Source organism: Chiloscyllium plagiosum, chromosome 7, assembly GCF_004010195.1.
Source record: "Chiloscyllium plagiosum isolate BGI_BamShark_2017 chromosome 7, ASM401019v2, whole genome shotgun sequence".
NCBI classification, from domain to species: domain Eukaryota; kingdom Metazoa; phylum Chordata; class Chondrichthyes; order Orectolobiformes; family Hemiscylliidae; genus Chiloscyllium; species Chiloscyllium plagiosum.
In genome coordinates, this window is record NC_057716.1 from 43,135,229 (window position 1) to 43,156,771 (window position 21,543).

The 21,543-nt window shown below is 38.9% G+C and overlaps 1 protein-coding gene across 3 annotated transcripts; it reads right to left on the bottom strand.

The window, feature by feature from the left end:
* Window positions 1-643: 643 nt before the first annotated feature.
* Window positions 644-15,826, bottom strand: pjvk (pejvakin). Of its 3 annotated transcripts, XM_043694566.1 has the most exons (6): window positions 15,536-15,826; window positions 13,803-13,998; window positions 11,751-11,892; window positions 4,055-4,172; window positions 2,364-2,507; window positions 644-976 (listed from the first exon to the last, which is right to left on the bottom strand). In XM_043694566.1, the coding sequence occupies exons 1-6, from the start codon at window positions 15,744-15,746 to the stop codon at window positions 675-677; spliced, it is 1,113 nt and encodes a 370-aa protein (XP_043550501.1). In that variant the 5' UTR covers window positions 15,747-15,826; the 3' UTR covers window positions 644-674. The 3 variants fall into 3 exon arrangements, with proteins under 3 accessions (XP_043550501.1, XP_043550499.1, XP_043550500.1); XM_043694564.1 differs by lacking the exons at window positions 13,803-13,998; window positions 15,536-15,826 and adding an exon at window positions 13,265-13,282; XM_043694565.1 differs by lacking the exons at window positions 13,803-13,998; window positions 15,536-15,826 and adding an exon at window positions 11,988-12,039.
* Window positions 15,827-21,543: the final 5,717 nt, after the last annotated feature.

Sequence of the window (21,543 nt, forward strand, 5' to 3'; positions counted from 1 at the left end):
AGATAAATTGTCCATATCAGTAACTGGTTAAAACCATTTAATTTTAGATGTCAAACTGTATCACATCAAGACTCAGCATGTTTCCCAACCCAGGCAAAACAATCCCACACATGTCTAATTTGGATTGCTCAATTTCGGGAGGGAAAATCAGCCCCTTCAAATGTTCGGTACATAACACTTCAACTCAGAAAACCTTTGTGTGTTTGCAATCTGATACTTTAATGAATCATTAATGTTTTAAACATCACATCAGTTCCTCATATTAATTGCAATTAATTACATCCAAACAAAATATGAAGATTTTACATAAATCTCTACATGCATGATGACTGTAAAATAAGGAATGAGAACTATCAAACATGATACAAAAAGACTAAAGGCAAAGTAGAACTTCAAAAATTTACATTATTCAAAATTGATTCTAAAACGTATATTGTCACTGGTTAAATTGCAAAGTCTGAAGTTCAAAGAATTGATATAATTTTACAAGCATGTTCATGAACAGATACACTCAAAAATTAATGCTTCACAGCATTGCAATCCAATTTTAAAACGAAAAATTTGCAAAGAGATTAATTTTTTTTAACCAAACAAAAGTTGGCTTAAAAAAAGTCAAAAATACTACACAATTTGTGCTGTCACGTCTTGGATTCTAAACCATATAAAAATGCATTTTATCTTATTCTTTTGTGCCACAGATCAAAGCATGGTACCACATGCAGTCTCACATATTTCTGCCCATTGAATGAACACTCCAGGCATCCATATACTGTCTCTCTTCGGGAGCTTCCCATGCCACAAAGAGTACAGGGTCCTTTAGAGATATTATGATTGAGGAGATTGACCCGTGTGTGTACATTATCTCTGAGGTAGTTCGTGGAAATGTCAGTCATGCTTGTAGCCTTTTCATAATAGTCAGCAATCAGATCCTCCAAATAAAGAGTGGAATTTCTGACATCATCCAACACCTTTTCATCTGGTCAAACATAGAATAACACGTAAAGTTTGCACTTACTGCAGACATAAATTTGTCACAAGAAGCCTGTAGTTAAATTTTCCTTCTGATAGTACTGGAAAACAGCAGCTGGTAATAACAAAACAGCATAGCAAACTAATGTGCCATTTGTAATTTTTTTCTATTAAGGAACAACCTTAGGTTTGTGGAGAGAGTTGTGCCAGCAATTTGTATTGATCAGCTCAATGAATTTCTACTCCATCTGCTGATTGTACTCTCAAGGGGAGATGAAGCAAAAACAGATAGGTTCAACTCCAGCAACACAGCTGCTTCCTTCCTTCTGAGCACCTCTCAATACCACTCTATCCATGCTAATGGTTGTTGTTAACATTATTGCGGAGATAAAAATGCACTAATTTTTTTAAAAACGTACAGGAAAAATGACGTAAAGAGTTAAGTGTTCTTGGTAAGCACACAAATATGTGCCTCTAAGTGATGAAAATGTGATTAATACAACACATTAAAATAGCAGAAAAGGTCTGCTAAAAATTACATGCTTATGTATTTTTAAAATAATTTAAAACATTAATTGAATGGTCTAGAATAGTTAACATCAATGATGCATTTATATTAAAAAATATGATCTATTAAGAGCTCCATAAAAGTTTGATTTAAACTCCAAGGAAGAATGGGGTAGAAAGAGACTAAGGAAAATTTTAAGAAGGCTGTTGAGCTGTAAATGCCAACTGCTTGTCTTGGCAGATCAGCGACAACGTGTGGATAAATGTTGAGCTCTTCCAAGCCTGACAGTAGCCCTTGGTTACCGAAGGAGATTTTGATGGTGTCCAAGCTGAGGTCAGCAGCTAACCATGGTAAGACATCCATTCTCCTGCTAGCTTTGTATTAAGTTAAGCTTGTTTTTTTTAAACTGTATCTTATTATTACATCATAGAATCTCTACCATTAATGCAGAGTGGAAAATAGTCCAAGTAGTCCTCGTGTTAGGTTAGATTAGATGGAGGCTGCAAACCTAATCTAATAAAGGATATCAACCTGAAATGTTAACCTATTCCTTTCTCCACAGGCACTGCTAGACCTGCTAATTTTTGTTTCTGTTCTGATTTTAGATTTCTGGCATCTGTAATATTTAAAGTTTAATTTTTAATTACATTATTGCTTGTATTTTTTAAAGACAGCTCACTTGTGAATTATAAACATCCCTGAACTTTTCATCATGTTAAATTAAGAGTACATAATTACATGATAATAATCAGCATCAACAAGATGTATTGTGCATATTCTGCATCAACAGGTGCAAGGTATATATGGGACTTCTGTGTATTGTCTTCTTTATTTTACCTTGTGTAACATACCACAATTAGTCTACAGTATATGAGGAAAGACGTACCTGATCTGAACGGACTGCCATAAAAGAAATCAGACAGACATCGTCGCAATTTCCACACTGAGAATCGGCTCATTAAACCTCCCAGTTGCTCAGTTATTTGTTCTTTTTCAAACCCACCTTCTGATTCAGATGTAACACAGAGTTCTAAAAGAATAGGAACATAGCTTTTAAGAATGTTGCTTCATCTGCACAACTACAAATACTTAAAATCTTACTACTGATCAGCCTGCAAAGCTTCCAAATGGCAATCCATACTTTGAGAATTTATAACTTTAAAAAAGTACCAACAAATGCTTGGTAAATTTCTTGAAAACACAAAGATAGATAACGCAGCAAGACAAAAAAAGACACAACAAGCATACAAAGGGATACAGATAGTTAACTGTGTGGTCAAAGATCAAAGATATGGAGATTGTGGGAAAATGTGAAGTTCATTTTGTTGGGAAGAATACAAAAATAAATGAGCTCTGAGATGCAAAAGGACCTAAGTGTCCTCTTGCTTGACCCTCATAAGTTTCAGTATGCAGGTACAGAAAGTGATTAGGAAAGTGAACAGAATATTATCAGTTCTTGTGAGGAAAACTGAATACAAAGGTAGGGAAGGTATGCTTCAATTATGTAGTGCATTTGGTAAGACCATATCTGGAGGACTGTGTACAATATTGCTGTCCTCATTTAAGGAAGAATATAAGTGTATTGCAAACAATTAAGATAAAGTCTCCTAAACTAGTAACTAGAATGGATATGTTGTCTTATCACGAAAGATTGGACAGGCTAAGCTTGTATCCATTACAGTTTGGACATGCTAAGCTTGTATCCACTCCAGGTTGGACCGGCTAAGAACAAAAATCTGTTCAAAACATAGGATCCTGATAGGTCATAACAACATGGATGTGGAAAGGATGGTTCCACTTGTTGGGGGGATTTAAATCTTAATTTGACTCTTCAAAAAGGAGTCATCCATTTAAAACATAGATGAGGAGAAATATTTTTTCACAGAGGGAAGTAAATCTTTGGAATTTTCTTTTTGAAAAGGCAGTGGGCAGAATTCCAATACAGCTCTAACTTGCACCTTAGATATGGTGGACAAGCTTAGGAGTCAGGAGCTAAGTTACTCCAACCTCTGACCTGCTCTTATAGCCTCAGTTTTTACATCGCTAGTCTAGTTCCACTTCTGGTCAATGGTAACCCCTGGGTAATTCAGCAATGGAAATGTCATTAAATCTCAATAGGTGATGGTTAGATTCTCTACTTTTGGAAATGACCATTACCTGGCAGTTATGTGAGTCCGTGAATATTTTTCCTCTTAATTAGACAGAGTCCTGATATGATTTGAGAAAAAGGTTATCAAGAATAAGCAGGAATGTGGATTTTGAGGTCTGCTGTGATCTTAATGAATGTTGCAGCAGGTTCAAAAGGCTGAAGAACCTACTCCTACTCTTAAATCATATGACCATATGTAAATGTTTGTCATTTTGAATGGGAAATCACTTTTTTAAAGTTCTTAATATTATGTTTTTAGTTCATATTTTATGGGTGCAAGTGTCAGTAACTAATGTGTTTCTATATTGAAATATTTAAACTAAGTAAATGAATAATTAATGACGACAGAAATTATCTGAAAATATATTCAGGAGTTATTCAGCATTCATAAAATGAAATTTTAAGGGAATATGCAATATGTTACTTACCAAAATGCCCATCTAAATGGATATAGAGCTCAAATACACTAAACGCAATTGTTGTATGAGCTGGGATGACAATGGCTTTGTCACATCCTTTGTGATTTCGTCCATCATCAATCTGAAACTAGAGTGGGTGCCATAATCAAAACTGGTTTTCTACTTTTACAAACCAATATTAAATAAGATATAATAAAAATGTGGCTGAAATATCTGAATTTTCTTTTAAGTTTCAAAACTAGACACGCAAAGTTATCTTTGCGTGTCTAATTGTTATTCTTTCATGGGATATGAGCAAGACAGGCTAGGTTAGCATTTCTTGCCATTCCTTAATTGTCCTAGAGAAGTTGACAGTGAATCACTTTCTTAAGCAGTACAGCTACCCTTCTGTTTGGAAGGAGTTCCAGGATAATGACCCAGCAACAGTGAAATGATAGCAATATAGTTCCAAATCAGAATGGTGTGTGACTTGAAGGAGAACTTGCAGGCAGTGATGTTCTTCTGTATCTGTTTCCCTGTTCCTTCTAGGTGGTAGAGGTCATAAGTTTGGAAGGTTCTGTTGAAGGAACCTGATGGTTTATTGCAATGTATCATGCAGACGTTACACATCGCTACTACTGTGGGAATAAATGTTGAAAGTGGCGAGTGGAATGAAAATAAGCAGGTTCTCTTGTCTCAGATGGTGTCAAGCCTCATGTGTGTTGCTGGTTCTCATCCATGACAGTCCTAACTTGCACCTTAGATATGGTAGACAAACTTAGCAGTCAGCGCTAAGTTACTCTAACCTCTAGCCTGCTCATAGACCCCAAGTATTTATATCACTTGTCTAGTTCAATTTCTGGTCAATGGTAACCCCCTGGGGAATTCAGCAATGGATATGTCATTAAATCTTAAGAGGCTAGATTCTGTACTGTTGGAAATGATTGTTACCTGGCAATTGTGTGAGTCCTTGAATATTACTTGTCATTTATCAAATTAAGCTTTGATGTTATCCAGGTCTCGCAGCATAGGGGTACAGACTGCTTCAAGTTCTGAATATTATGCAATCATCAGCAAACATCACCACTTCTGACTTTATGATAGAATGAAAGTCATCGATGAAATGACTAAAGATGATTGGGTTGAGGACAATACTCAGAGGAACTCCTGCAGATTCCCGAGACCAAAATAATTGATCCTTAACAACCACATCCATCCTATTTTGTGCCAGGTAGTGGAGAGATTTCCACTGATTCCCATTGACTTCAGTTTTGCATGAGCACTTTGATGCCACACTGTCAAATGCAGCCACCCTAATATATTTTGTCCATGTTTGAAGCAAGGCTGCAATGAAATCAGGAGCTGAAAGGCCCTGGAGGATGCAAATCGAGTATCAAAAGCAGGTTATCGCTGAGCAATCTCTGCTTGTTAGCACTACTGATTATGCTCTCTATCACTGCTGATAATTGAAAGCAACTAACATGATGCTAATTGGTTTGGTTGGATTACTTCTGGCTTTTGAATCAAGATATACTGGTGCAATTTTCCAAATTGAAGCATTGTTACAAGTAACATACCTGTTCTGGAACAACTTGTCTAGAGGCATGACTAGTTCAGAATTCTTCAGTAATATTGCTGTAATGTTATCAAGGCCAATAACCTTTGCAATATTTGGTGCCTTCAGCCATTTTTTGATCCCATCAAAATCAAACTGGCTAAAATCTGGCACTTGTGATGCTAGGGTACACTGGAGGAGGCCAAGATGATTTCTCCACTTGGTACTTTGGGCTTAAGGTGTTTGCAAATGCTTTGTCCTTGTCTTTTGCACTGATGTGCAGGTCTCCCCCGTCATTGAGGATGGGCATATTTGTATAGTCTCCTCCAGCTGTTAATTGTTTAATTGCTTACCATTCAGAGCTGGATGTAGCAGAACTGTACAATTTAGATCAGATCCTTTGGTTGTGAGATCTCTTAGCTCTATCGCATGCTACTTTCAATGTTTGAAACACAAGTAGTCTATATTGTAACTTCACCATGTTGACACCTTTTTGGTATGTCTTCTGCTGCTCCCGCATGTCCTCCTGTTCTCTTCATTGAGCTAAGGTTTATCCTCCGCTTGATGGTAATGGTACAGTGAGGATTTGCTGGGCCATGAGATTACAAATTGAAGCTAAATACAATTCTGTTGCTGTGTAGTCCATATGATCTCCTGGATGCCCAGATTTGAGCTGGTAATTATGTCCATGTAGCACAGTAGTCGTGTCACACAATATATTGGAAGTCTTGCTGAAATGTGAAGCAGCATTTAGTTTCCACAAAGGATGCTAATTAGTTTGGTTGGATTTGTTCTGGCTTTTGAATCAGGATATCCTGGTGCAATTTTCCAAACTGAAGCATTGTTACCAGTATTGTACCTGTTCTGAAACAACTTGTCTAGAGGCATGACTAATTCAGAATTCTTCTGTAATATTGCTGTAATGTTATCAAGGCCAATAACCTTTGCAATATTTGGTGCCTTCAGCCATTTTTTGTTCCCATCAAAATCATTGTTGTTATGGATCAATGCATTTTGAAAGGTAGAATTGAGAGGACAGGGTCAAATAGGTTTCCCCATCACCTGCTGTTGGCACAGTCTTCAAGCCTTGTTCTTCAGGCTTTGTCCAGCTCAGTCATTAGTGGTATGCTGAGTCACTCTTGGTAACTGATTTTGAAATTTGTTTATGCAGATTGAAGTACATTATTTGCCTTTGCCACACTATGTGTTTCTTCTAATAATTATCCATGGAGAAGGACTGACCAGCCAACTATAGCGAACCTAACAGTAATCAGCAGTATCTTTGTCTATGTGACCCGATGCTTTGATATTTCATGGGATCTGGAATCAATATTGAGGATTCCCATTCCTTTCTGGCTCTATACTATGTTGTCACCTCTGATGGGTTTGTCCTGTCAGTGGTACAGACCAAAGTTGGTAATTGTAGTGTCTGAGACATTGTCTGTAGGAATGGTTCCATATCTATGTCTACGACAGGCTGATATTTCACAAGTCATTTCACTGTGGGACAGCTCTCTAAATGTTAGCATCTCAAGAGAGTTAATATTTCAGAGTCAAAATGTTAACTCTGTTTCTCTCTTCACGGATCTGTCAGTACTTTCTGTTCTTATTTCAGATTTCTAGCATCCATGTTATTTTGCTTTTATTAGTTATTTTAAACCTCGGTTATGAATTAAATTTAAATTCCACGGGTCATCATGGGATTTGAACCACATATCCCCACATAGGCCACTGAATGATTAGGAAAATCGACCTTTCAGGCAAAAAACCTTCAAACGTAGATCTTCCTACTCCTCGGATGCTGCCTGACTTGTTGTTCTTTTCCAGCACCACACTCTAGACTCTTATCTCCAGCATCTGCAGTCCTCTATTGACACTACCATTCAGGTTCTCCATTCCTTGCCATTATCCCCCAACCACATCCATACATAACAGTCACAATTCACTACCTCCAAGCTTTCAACTCTTCTTTTACCCACTTAAATAATACCCAGTCAAAATATCAGTGCTGACTATCATTTTGTCACAATTTTTTTCAAGCTTATGCAATAGTTTGTATTAGTTGAATTGGGATCAAATGTGACTTTGACAGGGTTGCAAAACCAGATCAACTAATTCCTCTAGACTTTGTCCATTTTCCTTTTCATTAAAGTCATTTCTACTCATTATGTCTCAGAACATTCTTCAGCACTCCAAATGTAGTAAATTTATTGAAGTGCAGTCATTGATATCTATAAAGGAGATATCAGTTGAGAAGGTGAGGCTTTAAACAAAGGAGATGAGAGATTTACAGTGCGAAGGAAAGAACATTTAAAAAGGAAGAGAAAGACTGCAGAAGACAAATGGGGACATACAAGAGGGACAAGAAATTATACAAGAGGTCTGTAAATCTGTAAAGGGAGCTAACAGTGGAAAAGAATATCATAACCAAAGAGATGGAGGGAAAATTGCTGAATTTCTTTGAGAAACATCACTGGAGATAGCAGGTTGTACAAATATGAGGTTTATGAGATTGTTATGTTTTTGGGTCTCTACTTTTAGGGTAAAATTAAACAATCCATGTGACCTGTTCTGTAGGCTGCCTAACATCAGATCAGGGTGGTAAATCTAATTGCTTTAGTATGAAGACAGTGCAAGGTCTTCACACTCATGACAATGGTAGCAGTACTTCTACAGTAGTTAGATCAGAAGTCTCTAAAGACTATGGAAGGTATTATGGATGTCAGCTTTTAAACAGGTATGCTTGACGTGTTCCAAGATAAAAAAAAAAAGACTTGGGTTCTAGGATAGCTAATCAGCATTTCTATCTGGATACAAGGTCCATATGATTCACCTTGTCATAGAGATATGAGAGAAGACTTAGAAAGATATCCCTGAAACTCAGAAACACGGCTAGTCTTCCAAGATCTGCGAGAGACGGCAGCAACTTTCATCATTAATGTTCACCATTCAGAGTATGGGGAGGGACTTGCAGTTGGATTTTAAGTTCCAAACTCTAGAGGCTTTAAACAAGATTAGAAGCTGTGCCCAGCTAATGAAAGGAAATTTAGGAAAAACCTCATCATGATGAACAGCGCTGTCGTTAAATATTATTAGGTTGGAAAAGGAAAAGAACAGAAGTAAACTCTTAGGGCTAAGGTTCATTTTGAAAATTAAATATCTATTTACAAAGCAACACAATATAATACAGTGAAATTTTTATTTTATTTCTGGTTTTGTGAGAAGTAAAAGAGAGAATTTGTTTTAACAAGCAAGTTAGACAAAGGAGAACCAGTAGACGAAATCTATCTGGATTTCCAGAAAGCCTTTGACAAAGTACCGCACAGTACGCTAAATAAGAAAAGACGTCATGACGTTAGGAGGAAGGTACTGGCATGGATAAACGATTGGCTCACTGGCAGAAAGCCGGGATAAAAGGGTCTTTTTCAGGATGGCAGCCAGTGACTAGTGGAGTTAGCAAGGGTCTGTGATGGGACCACAATTATTCATTTTAAACATTAATGATCTGTTTGAAGGAACTGAAGGCATTGTTGTTAAGTTTGCAGACAATACAAAGGTAGGTGAGGGAGAGATAATTTTAAGGAAGCAGAGAGGCTTCAGAAGGATATGAACACACTCAGAGAGTGGGCAAAGCAATGGCAAATGGAATCCAGTCCATGAAAGTATGAGATTTTGCACTTTGGTAGGAAGAATAAAAGCATAGACAATTTTCTAAGTGACGAAAGGCTTCGGAAATCTGAAACATAAAGGGACTTGGGAATACTAATTCAGGAGTTAAGGTTAACATGCAGTTTCAATTGACATTTGTGAAAGCAAATGCAATTCAGTTCAAAGGGGTTAGAATATAAGAGCAGAGATATACCGATGAGGCTGTATAAAGCTCCACTCAGACTGTATTTGGAATATTGTGAGCAGTTTTGGACCACATATCTAAGGAAGGATGTGCTGGCATTAGAAGGCGGTCCAGTGGATGTTTATAAGAATGATCCTGTGGATGAAGGGCTTGTCATATAAGGAGTGGTTGAGGACTCAGGATTTATACTCAGTGGAGTTTAAAGGATGAGGGTAGATCTCATTGAAACCTACATACTGCTGAGGTTGGATATGGAGATGTTTCCATTAATAGGATAGACTAGGACCTAAGGGCATAGCTTCAGAGGGAAGGGATTTTCTTTAAAAAGAGGCTGGTTAGTCTGTGCAACTTATTGCCGCAGAGGGCTGTGGTGGCCATGTCAGTAAGTATATTTACGACCATAAAACATAGGAGCAGAAATTAGGCCATTCAGACCATTAAGTCTGCTCTGCCATTTAATCATGACTGATAAGTTTTTCAACCCCATTCTCCCACTTTCTCCCCGTAACCCTTGATCCCCTTGACAATCAAGGACCTATCTATCTCCATCTTAAATAAACTCAATGACCTGGTCTCCACAGTTTTCTGTGGCAATGAATTCCATAGATTCACCATTCTCTGGCAGAAGAAGTTTCTCCTTATCTCTGTTCTAAAGCGTCTTCCCTTTACTCTGTGCCCTCAGGTCCTAGTCTCTCCTACCAATGGAAACATCTTCCCAACATCTACTCTGTCAAGACTATTCAGTGTTCTATAAATTTCAATTATATCCCTTCTCATCCTTCTAAACTCCATCAAGTAAAGACCTAGAGTCCTCAAACGTTCCTCATATGTTAAGCCTTTCATTCCTGGGATCAATCTCTTGAACCTCCTCTGAACCCACTCCAGGACCAGTACAACCTTCCTGGTGTATGAAGCCCAAAATTACTCACAATATGCTAAATATGATCTGACCAGAGTTTTATAAATCCACAGAAGTACATCCCTGTTTTTATATTCTAGTCCTCACAAAATAAATGTCAATATTACATTTGTCTTCCTAACTACTGACTCAACCTGCAAGGTTGCCTGAAGAGAAACCTGGACCAGAACTCCCAAGGCCCATTGCACTTCAGATTTCTGAATTTTCTCCCAATGTAGAAAATAGTCCATGCCTCTATTCTTCCCACCAAAGTGCATGACCTCATATTTTCCCATGCAGCATTCCATCTGCCACTTCTTTGTCCACTTTCCTAACCTGTCTAAATCCTTCTGCAGCCTCCCAACTTCTCAATGCTACCTGTCCCTCTACGTATCTTTGTATTCTCTGCAAACTTAGCCAGAGTGTCCTCAGTTTCTTCATCTGGATCATTAGTGTATAAAGTGTAAAATTGTGCTCCCAACACTGACCCTTGTGGAACACCACTAGTCACTGGCTGCCAACCTGAAAAGAACCCTTTTAACCCCAATCTCTGCTTTCTACTAGATAGCCAATCTTCTATCCATGCTAGTATCTTGCCTGTAACACCATGGACCCTTATCTTACTTAGCAGCTTCCTGTGTGGCACCTTGTCAAAGGCCTTCTGAAAGTCCAGGTAGATAACATATATTGGCTTTAACCTGATCATTACCTCCTCAAAGAATTCTAACAGATTTGTCAGGCATGACCACCACTTGATGAAACCATGCTCTTCCAAGTATTCAGAAATCTAATCTTTCATAATGGACTCCAAAATCTTACCAATGACTGAGGTCAGGCTAATCAACCTGTAATTTCCCATTGTTTGCCTTACTCTCTTCTTAAACAGAGATAGATAGGTTTTTGATTGGTGAAAGAATCAAAGGTTAAGGGAAGAATGCAGGAGAATGGGCTTGAGAAACATATCAGCCATGATTGAATGGCAGAGCAGATTTGATGGGCTTAGTGGCCTAGTTCTGTTCCTTTGTCTTATGGTCCAATGGTCTACTAAAGCTTACAAAATTAGAGTTCAGTCATTGGTACTTTTAGTTTGTTTATTACAGAATAAGTCTTAAAGTGTGAAATCTTGTCATGTAAGCTTTCAGCTCATCAATAAAAGTTAAAATTTCTTTTTAAAAATTAATAGTGCCCACAAAGACATAACATATTGAATACTCTGCCTCACATAAAAGTACTTGACACTTAAATATACTCTTCATTATTACACATTTCATCTACCAATTAAAAGCAGCTTAAAAATCAAAATGAAATTTAAATTATTAGATAAAACAGTAATTATTTAAATTGAAGTAATACCAATTAATTGAATTATGTACCAACTATATCATTAACCATAATGGCATATAAATACAAGGAGTCTTACCCTCATTGTTTTACCTCTCATGCCTGCATGCACAGTCAGTGAGCATTGCCGTGTTGTGCGGATACTTTCCATGACAACACACAAAACAGCTCGCCGGCCTTCTTTCATCTGACGAACAAGACAGTGTTCCATATCAATTTTTCTAAAGAGATATCAAAAAGTTACTTATAAATCATGAAAGATCTAGTAATCCAGAATTATTGAATTTCACAGCACCAATGAAGCCATACTGCTCACAATGCCTATGTTGTCTTTGATTTCATTCCATTCCTTCAGCCTTACCGCAAATCTTGAATTTATGTAAGAAATACAATATGATTCATAAAAGATCAATGCTACTCTGCAATTAATTCATTAATAAACGTCTATAAATTTTCTTTTCAAATAATTATCCACTTCCCTTTCTTCCAAAATTCTCTACAGTCCCAGGAGCTTTGGAACATGATAAATGTAACCACACTATTTAAAGATGGAGGGAGGGGACAAAATTAAGGAATAACTAATTTAGTCTATCATCAGTGGCAGGATAAGTTGAGCTGACAGGTGGCAAGTAATATTTGCATCACACAAATGCCAGGCAATGACCATCTCTAGTAAAAAAAAAAACAATCTAACCATATCCATTGATATTCAATGGTGTTACCATCATTGAATCTCCCACTATCAATATCCTGGGGTTTACCATTGACCAGAACCTCAACTGGACTCATCATATGAGCACAATAGCCACAAGAGCAGGTCAAAGGCTAGGAATACTGTGACAAGTAACTCACCTCCTGACTCCCCAAAATCTGTCCTTTGTCTACAAGGTACAAGTCAGGAGTATGATGGAATATTCCCCACTTGCCTGGATGGGCGCAGCTGCAACAACACTTAAGAAGCTTAATACTATCCAGGTCAAAGCAGCTAGCTTAATTGGCACCACATACACAAGCATACACTTCCTCCACTACCAATGTTCAGTAGCAGCAGTGTATACTATCTAGAAGACACACTGCAGAAATTCACCAAAGATCCTCAGGCCACACCTTCCAAATCCATGAGCTCTTCTACCTAGAAGGACAAGAACAGCAAATAGACAGGAACACTACCACCTGCAAGTTCCCTTTCAAGTCACTCACTGTTCTGATTTGGAAATATATCACTGTTCCTTCACCACCACTAGGCCAAAATCTTGAGGTTCCATCTCCCGAAGGGCAGGGTAGGTCTACCTACAATACGTGGACTGTTGTGGTTCAAGAAAGCAGCTCACCAAGGGTAACTAGGGATAGACAATACATGCTGGCCAGCCAGCAACACCATGTCCCACCATGTGAATAAGATAAAGGAAAAAATGTTGGACACTATTATAAAACATGTGGCAACAGGATACTTAGATAATACCATTGGGATTACACAAGGACAAAGTGGGATTTACAAAAAGGAAAACTTATCTAAGGACAGATATACTGCATGGGAGGCAGTCCAGAGAAGGTGTATTAGGGTTGATACTAGACTTGGAGGGATTTTCTTACGAGGAAAGGTTGTGTAGTTTGGGCCTGTACACACTGGAGTGTAGAAGAATGAGAGTTGTCTTTATTAAAATATCTCAGATTCTTAGGCGATTTTATAGGACAGGTGCTGAGAGTTTGTTCCTCTTAGAGAGAGAGTTTAGGACTAAAGGGCATGTTCTCATTAAGGGCTTGCTGTTTAAACATAGATGAAGAGACCTTTTTTCTGTTAGAGGGTAATGAATCTGTGAAATTCTTTATCACAGAGGGCTGTTGAGGCTATATCATTAAGTGCCTTAGTTATGAAAAGAGATGTATATTTTTAATTAGTAAGTGTATTGAAGGTTATGGGGAAAGTTCAGTTGAAGATGATCAAATCAGCCATGATCCCGTTGATTGGCTGAGATCTGTTCCTATGTCATATGGAAAGCCCCAACAATGTTTATAATTGTCTTAATTGTTACTAGAATTTGTGTTCAGTTAAGCTTTCTTAATGATGCTTTGGCAATTAACTACCTTCCATATGGTATCAATAAAATATAATAGAAAATGGTAGAATTACCTGTTAATGATCTCCCTAAGAAGTACTGGAACCTCTACCTCATGTTTTGTCACAATTCCAAATGAAGCTTTCACTGCTACAGAATCTGATCCGTCAATGTTAAACCCAACGTCATGAATTATATGATTTCCAAGTTTCCCATTCAGGGAAACATCTGACTTATCTTCATAATTGAGAAGCTGATATGAAGAGACACCTAGTAAATGGGAAACAATGCCTGATTACTTTTGTTATCTTTACTGGTATATATATATATATATATATGTATATATAGAACAGAAACTCACATTTAGTTGAGCACTTATAAGTTTTAATTTACTGACACAACTCAGTATATGAAACTCGGAATTCAATTACTGATAACTCCTGATAAATTAACAATACTTAAATGTGCTAAAACGTTTTATAGCAATTTATGAATATTGCTGAACTTGAACATTGACTCTCTTTGCCAGACCTACAGAATTTTCTGATTTTTTAAAAATTCAAGATATAGTACAGTATACCTAATTTAGTAATTTTAACAGAGAATCAAACATCATGTGGGGCTAGATATGTAGATTGGAATGTTCCATCCTCTTCTATGACAGGTTTAGTGGATGGCTCATTTAATAAGGTGGGAAGATGGGAGGGTTGGTGGGAGGTAGGGTCCCCACCCAAACTGATTAACTATGTGGTAGGGTGGCCTTCTTGTTCCTCCACAATTGAGGTCCTTAGTCAATGAATGCCCACTCAAGGGACTCAACCCACTGCTGCTCATATGAACCAATTAAGGGAGGGTACTTGCCATGTAGGATTAAGCACAGTCATATCTGTGTGTGAATGCTTGTAGGCTCCTGGAGTGAAGATTCCCTTATTCAAAAAAAGGTGAGGGTGGGACCCACTGAAAGACAACTCTTTTGCTGCCAACTTTCTCCCTGGCAACACCAGCCCCATGAATGGCATCATTCACCCATGAGTTAGGATGCAGCGATGATCCCAGGCCTCATCTGAGTGGAAGCAGTCCTTAATGGCCCAGTGGTGATGTCGTTCAATAAGGTGGCCAGCCTCTGATTGGATGACAGCTTTCAGTGGGTGCAATTTCCATCTTTAGGGTTTTTGATCTCAGTGAAAGCCCATCATCAATCTGTCGAGTGCCAGAGCGTCACAAGGCACAGTATCCCTTCTGGTAGGGGTCACTTTGGGCTCCTGCAGCCACTAGCTGAGACCACTGTCACCTCAATATGGTTCTAGCCTTGGGTCTCAGGCTTGATGAATGGAAATTAGTTGAAGACGGTTAGGTTGTCTCTTGTTAGAGATGGTTATTGCCGACAATTAAGTGATAAGTATATCAGCCCAAATTGAATGTTGTTAAATTCTTCCTGCATGTAAGCATGAATTATTTGAATACCTGAGGAGCTGTGAATGGGACTGAATAATATGCAATCATCAATGAACATTCTCATTTCCCACTTATATTGCAGGAAAGAACATTAATGAAGCAGTTGAAAATGAACACTACCCTGAAGAACTCCTGCCTTCTTTCCAAGATAATTAACCTCCAACAACTACAGTCATTTCCCCTCTGAGTAATATCTTCACACCAATCTTGTAAATATAATGCAAAGTCACAAATTTAGTTAGGATTGTGAATAAAGTTTGAGCAGTTTAATTGGTCATAAGATCACTTTGTTGTGATGATACAGTTTCCTAAAAAGCATTTAAAACTTGCATGCGTTACGTAAGTATGTTACCTGCAGAAACCTCCTTTTCTCCAACAAGAATGTCCTTCAGGGTGAACGGTGTAGAGCTGTATTTCTTCTTTTTCCAAAAGAACGATTTCTTCCTTTTTGTCACTAGACTGAGTGGTTGATATCTGTCAGCCTCACTCAGACCAGGAACAGGTTTTAGTCGGCCTGTATCTCCAACCTGCTTCACAAAGTTCTTTGTAGCAGCAGCAAACATTTCTTACCAGCAAAACCCTTATCTGGTTTGCTACAGTTATTTCATACTAAAGATTAGATTCTGAAATTCTGAAATCAGTTATTGCCAGGAATCAAAAATATTTGAAACTATAGTCACTTTGAAATTGTCGTCAGCCATTTCAGTGAAACCTCTCCTGGTGTGTAAGTTTAAGTGTTCTTCTCTTGGGCTCAGGTTTATGAATAATGAACAAGCAGTTAACATGATACGGGTGTTTGTGACAATATCTCTTGCGGTCACAAGTTTATTCCAATTATCTAATGAGGATTTCAAGAGAAAGAGCAAACCAAAAAAACTGTGACTTCAATTATACATAGGTTTATGTGATTAACTGGATAATTGCTGATATAACAGGATATCTTTAATTCACAAGTAATAAAATCTATTTTATGAATTAATGAAGTGTGGGAACATATGTTAGAATTCAGAATGAAATATATTTTGTTTCAACTTCTGGCATTATGGTTGCAATAAAGTAATAAGTGCCTGGATTTTGAATTGGAAACTTTGATCTAAAGAAGTTATTCAAGGTCTCTGAAACTTTTATTTGGAAATACATGGAGATTTTTTAAAAAGTAGCTCAAACAACAAAGTATGGGCAGCCAAACAAAAGTAGGACTGATGAATTTTTTGACTATAACTGAGGATTGAACTGCTGCCAGAATATCAGCTTCCAGGGATTTGAGGCTCTGGAATTTCATCATAATATTCTATAATTTTAAAAAAATGAATTGCAATAAGGTTTAAATGATTTTGAACCTTCAGTTGTGCAAAGCACAGCACACTACGATGGTACAGTATACCGTGTTGGAACCATATTGCAGGGTCTCTTCATCAAGACTGATCCAAATAGCAGAACCACATCATCAGGAGCCCCATCTCCTGCTCCACCGTGGCCTGGATTGAATCATGGGCTGCATTGTATATGGGCTCTGCATCAATCAAGGGATTTAACAAAGGCTTCATGAGCCATGATCACAGTGGGTATCTCCAAACCCCAGTAAAAAGCCTTGTAATGCTTTTGGACCCTCAAGTGCAGCAGATATATGAGAGTGCTCCAGGCCATAGAAGTTGTGACAGCTGAGCCTGGGACTCATCCACTCCTATTGGCTTTCTTTCTCTTCTTTTCTTGTTTTTACTTCTGCACTTATTCTTTCCTTTTCTTTTTTCTGGGTTTTCTTTTCTTTAGAGTCTAGAGAGTGGCGATGAAGGAGGAGGCCACCACCAGCAGCTGAAGCAACACCAAAACGAGCTGGACATGGATCCACCTGGGATATCCTCTTGAGCAAGGAGCAGATCCTGGGCTTAGTCCCCCGTTCCAGATGTTCAGACGGGGCTGACAATTGAGATTCACAGCTAGGCCTGGGCGCCTGAAGGAGTGGGACCATCGGCGAAAGGAATGGATGGCGCATTGGTGGCAGCATCTGGAGGAGCATCGAATGGGGAGCACGAGGCTTCTCCTGACCCAGCGATGAGGTGGCTTCCTGCAGCCCGCTGTGGCGGTTTCATTTCAGCTGGGTCTTCAGGGTTTTCCATCGCACCCCAACTGGCTTTTGGCAAGCCCAGGAACTGTTAACTGAGCTATGATGAGCTTTGAGTTAATTTTACTTATTTTTATTATTATGTATGACGTCTGTCGTTAGTACAGGCACTGTGGTGGCACAGCTTATAAAGCTTTTCACTGTATTTTTCACGTAAAAGTACACATGACAGTACATTTCTATTCTATTCTGTTCTATCTGCAGGGTGGTGGACACACGCCTCCAGGAAGTGGTAACAGTGATCACGTTAATGGAATGGAGCCCTGTCCTATTGATGAACTCTGCTGTATTATGATATGGCTCTTTCAGCTGATAGTGCCCTGTACCTGGGGGTAGCCAGCCATGTTGCTGAAGCTCTCTGCCCAGACTGCAGTACTGACTTTGTCATGGGGAAATGAACCAGTTTGCTGTCACTCCTAAGCTTGCTGTCACATTGGCTTATCCTCTATCTGCCTTCATCTTCTTAGCACTATGATGAAATCCATACCTATCACTCTTGCTAGAAATGACCTGAGTTGTGAATGTAAGGAACAGAACAGTTTCTTAGTTCGGAGAAGGCTCAGTACTGACAGGCACTGGATGAGGGCTGCACACATTCTTCCACACAATGAGAGATGCAGACCCAGTAGGGTGGGTACAGGAGCTCCACTAGCTGAGTGACAAACTATTTTATTGTCCATCTGAAATTTGTACGCCCTTGATTCGTCTGTGGTTCTATCACAGGAAACATATTTCTCTTTGTTTATTCTATCTAAACAAACCCACCTCCCACTCCCATCCTCATCATATTCTACAGAGGGTTCACTGACAGTAATCTGAGCTGCTGCATCAATGCCATGTTCAGGAATTGCACCATCTCGGATCATAAGACCCTACAACGGATAGTGAGGACAGCTGAGAAGATCATCAGGGTCTCTCTCCCCTCCATTACAGACATTTACACCACACACTGCATCCAAAAGACTAACAGCATTGTGGAAGACCCCACACACCCCTCACTCAAACTCTTCTCCCTCCTGCCATCTGGCAGAAGATATCAGAACATTCGGTCTCTCATGACTGGTCTGTGCAACAGTTTCTTCCCCCAAGCAACACTATACAATTGGACTCTATTCCATCTGAAATTCTTTACACAACTTCGAATTGCTGCTAGAACAATGTCTATTAATTATCATTCTTTTATTGCACTGTAATTTGTACACCACTGTGCCTATTGTCAGGAATTACTGTGCTGTTTTGCACCTCTTATGCACTTTCTGCTGCCCTGTGCATGATCGTGTAGTTTGTGCTGTCCATGTAGCACATTGGTCCTGGAGGAACGCTGTCTCATTTTTACTGTATCAGTTGTATATGGTAGAAATGACAAATAAAGGTACTCTTGATTCTCTTGACTCTTGACTCATAACTTTGAATAATATCCCAGGTCCAGTTTTGGCAAATAACTGACTTCATTAATTGGAGTAACGTCAGTAAATCTCTTCTGTGCAGCCAATAGCATGGAGCCCAGAATTAAAATCAACATGCCCATTAAGGTCAAAATGGTGCTTTGTGAAGCTTCCTTGTTTTACTCATCTAGTTCCCTATTAGCAAAGCTGAGGATTCCATATGCCATTTAATAGCATTTTCAAATTGCCCTGATGTTTAAAATGTTTCCATATATGTTCCCAAAGGTCTTTCACAATAAAAAGCCTTTTAAAATTGTACTGATGCATATTTTAGGGCCATCTTGTGGTGCAGTGGTAGTGTCCCTGTCCCTGGACTGGGAGATCTGGGTTCAAGTCCCACCTACTCCAGAGATGCGTGGTAGCAACTCTGAACAGGTTGATCAACAATACTTTAACGGTGCCGACACATTTAGTATGTGGTACATATTAAGTAGAGAGCTCCTATTCAAAACATTAAGCCCACTATCTTCATCAAAAGCCTGTTATTTCATCTAACAGCTGTCAGTCACGGATGGTTTGCTTTTCCAAATCCATACAGATTTTCATTACACAGTCCACATTTTTCTAAATGCCAATGAACCGTGTTCAAGATTCTTTTCTTCAAAGGTTTCTGCATCACTGCCATAGACAGTACTGTAGAGTCGTAGAGTCATAGAGATGTACAGCATGGAAACAGACCCTTCGGTCCAACCCGTCCATGCCGACTAGATATCCCAACCCAATCTAGTCCCACCTGCCACCACCCAGCCCATATCCCACCAAACCGTTCCTATTCATAAACCCATCCAGATGCCTTTTAAATGTTGCAATTGTACCAGCCTCCACCACTTCCTCAGGCAGCTCATTCCATACATGTACCACCCTGTGTCCTTGAAACATGATTTGGAGATGCCGATGTTGGACTGGGGTGTACAAAGTTAAAAATCATGCAACACCAGGTTATAGTCCAACAGGTTTAATTGGAACCACACTAGCTATCGGAGCGACGATCCTTCATCAGGTGGAAGTCCACTACCACCTGATGAAGGAGCATCGCTCCGAAAGCTAGTGTGTTTCCAATTAAACCTGTTGGACTATAACCTGGTGTTGTGTGATTTTTATCCTTGAAACATGCTAAACTAAACATTGCTGCTTGCCTCCATATGGACTGGTTGGCTGTAATGTTGTCCCAAAAGATATAGTCTACAGATTTTTGTAAAGCTTTTCTTAAAGACTGTATTGTTCTTTGTATCATTTGAGATGATTTGCTCACCTTAGATTTTCTGAAAGGGGGCATCCTTGTTCAACCCAGCACAATGAAGGACCTTATTGTTTGTTATTTTGATTTGAGACAAAAAAAACCTGCAGATGCTGGAATCCAAAGTAGACAAGCGGGAAGCGGAAGAACATAGAAAGCCAGGCAGCATCAGAAGATGAAGAAGTCAACTTTTCAGGTTTAACCCTTTTTCCTTCTTGTTATTTTGTTTTGCCAGCAAATTCTTGTCATTGATCTTGTGTATCTTTAATACAAGTGTTCGAGGGATATGCTGTGGCATCTTTCACTGATCCAAGATTCCACATCATGCAGCAGGGTGAAAAGGCCAATGGTCTGCTGGAGTTGATTTTAGCTTTCAGCTTAATGCTATGCTATGCTCAGACATGATCATGGAGTCAGCCAGAGGAAGAACTTGATCTCTGGATGTATGTATTGGTATCCTCATCAATAACATTACATATGGAGAGTACACTACCCTGGTATGAGAGATTTTCTAAAGCCTTCAGACAAGTGCAATCAACATTTATGCCTGGTGCTACATGGCATAAGTCTGGTGCCAGCTGTGATATTACATCAGTCTTTGCGTCACTGTGGAACTGCTAGAAGACATGCAATGAAAGTTGTTTCTGTTTTAGATGAGAATTGTTTACATAAGCCTCATGTAATTTTTGTCTGCAATATCCCGGTAGGTATGCGAAAACCTTGTCGATCTGATCATGGAGCTACGTTCATTCATCTTCTATGTCTTTTGAGGAAGAAAGATTAAACTGTCAAATGGTATCAAGTTGTGCAGTAAACCTGAGGGTTCACTTCTAGAGAGGTTTAACACCTAGTTTTCACCATGCTGAGCAAATTTTTGTAATGATGTTTTGAATGGATCTTTAGACTCAGTTCCACTAGCCAGTGTCCTGTCCAGTAGTCAGCTTCCAAGTCTGAAATGTATCCTTTTGCAATGTGCAGCAGATTTGAACTCAGATGCTTTAGAGCTGAAAATGTGTTGCTGGAAAAGCGCAGCAGGTCATGCAGCATCCAAGGAACAGGAGAATCAACGTTTCGGGCATAAGTCCTTCTTCAGATGCTTTAGTCAGGGATACTATTTCAAAAATAATTGGGAGAAGGATTAGAGGTGTGTAGAGGAGTAATAATTTCATCCAACTGTCTGAAAGTGTGGTAGAGGCATAAGTACTCCTTGCGTTTAAAAAATACTTGATTTACATTTGAACTGACCTATGAAGTTAGCAACCAAGAGCTGGAAGATAGGGTTAGGCTGGTTAACATTTTTTTGGCCCTCTACTTTTTGTCATTTACATAAATGATTTGGATGTGAGCATAAGAGGTATAGTTAGTAAGTTTGCAGATCACACCAAAATTGGAGGTGTAGTGGACAGCAAAGAGGGTTACCTCAGATTACAACAGGATCTTGACCAGATGCGCCAATGGGCTGAGAAGTGGCAGATGGAGTTTAATTCAGATAAATGCGAGGTGCTGCATTTTGGGAAAGTAAATCTTAGCAGGACTTATACACTTAATGGTAAGGT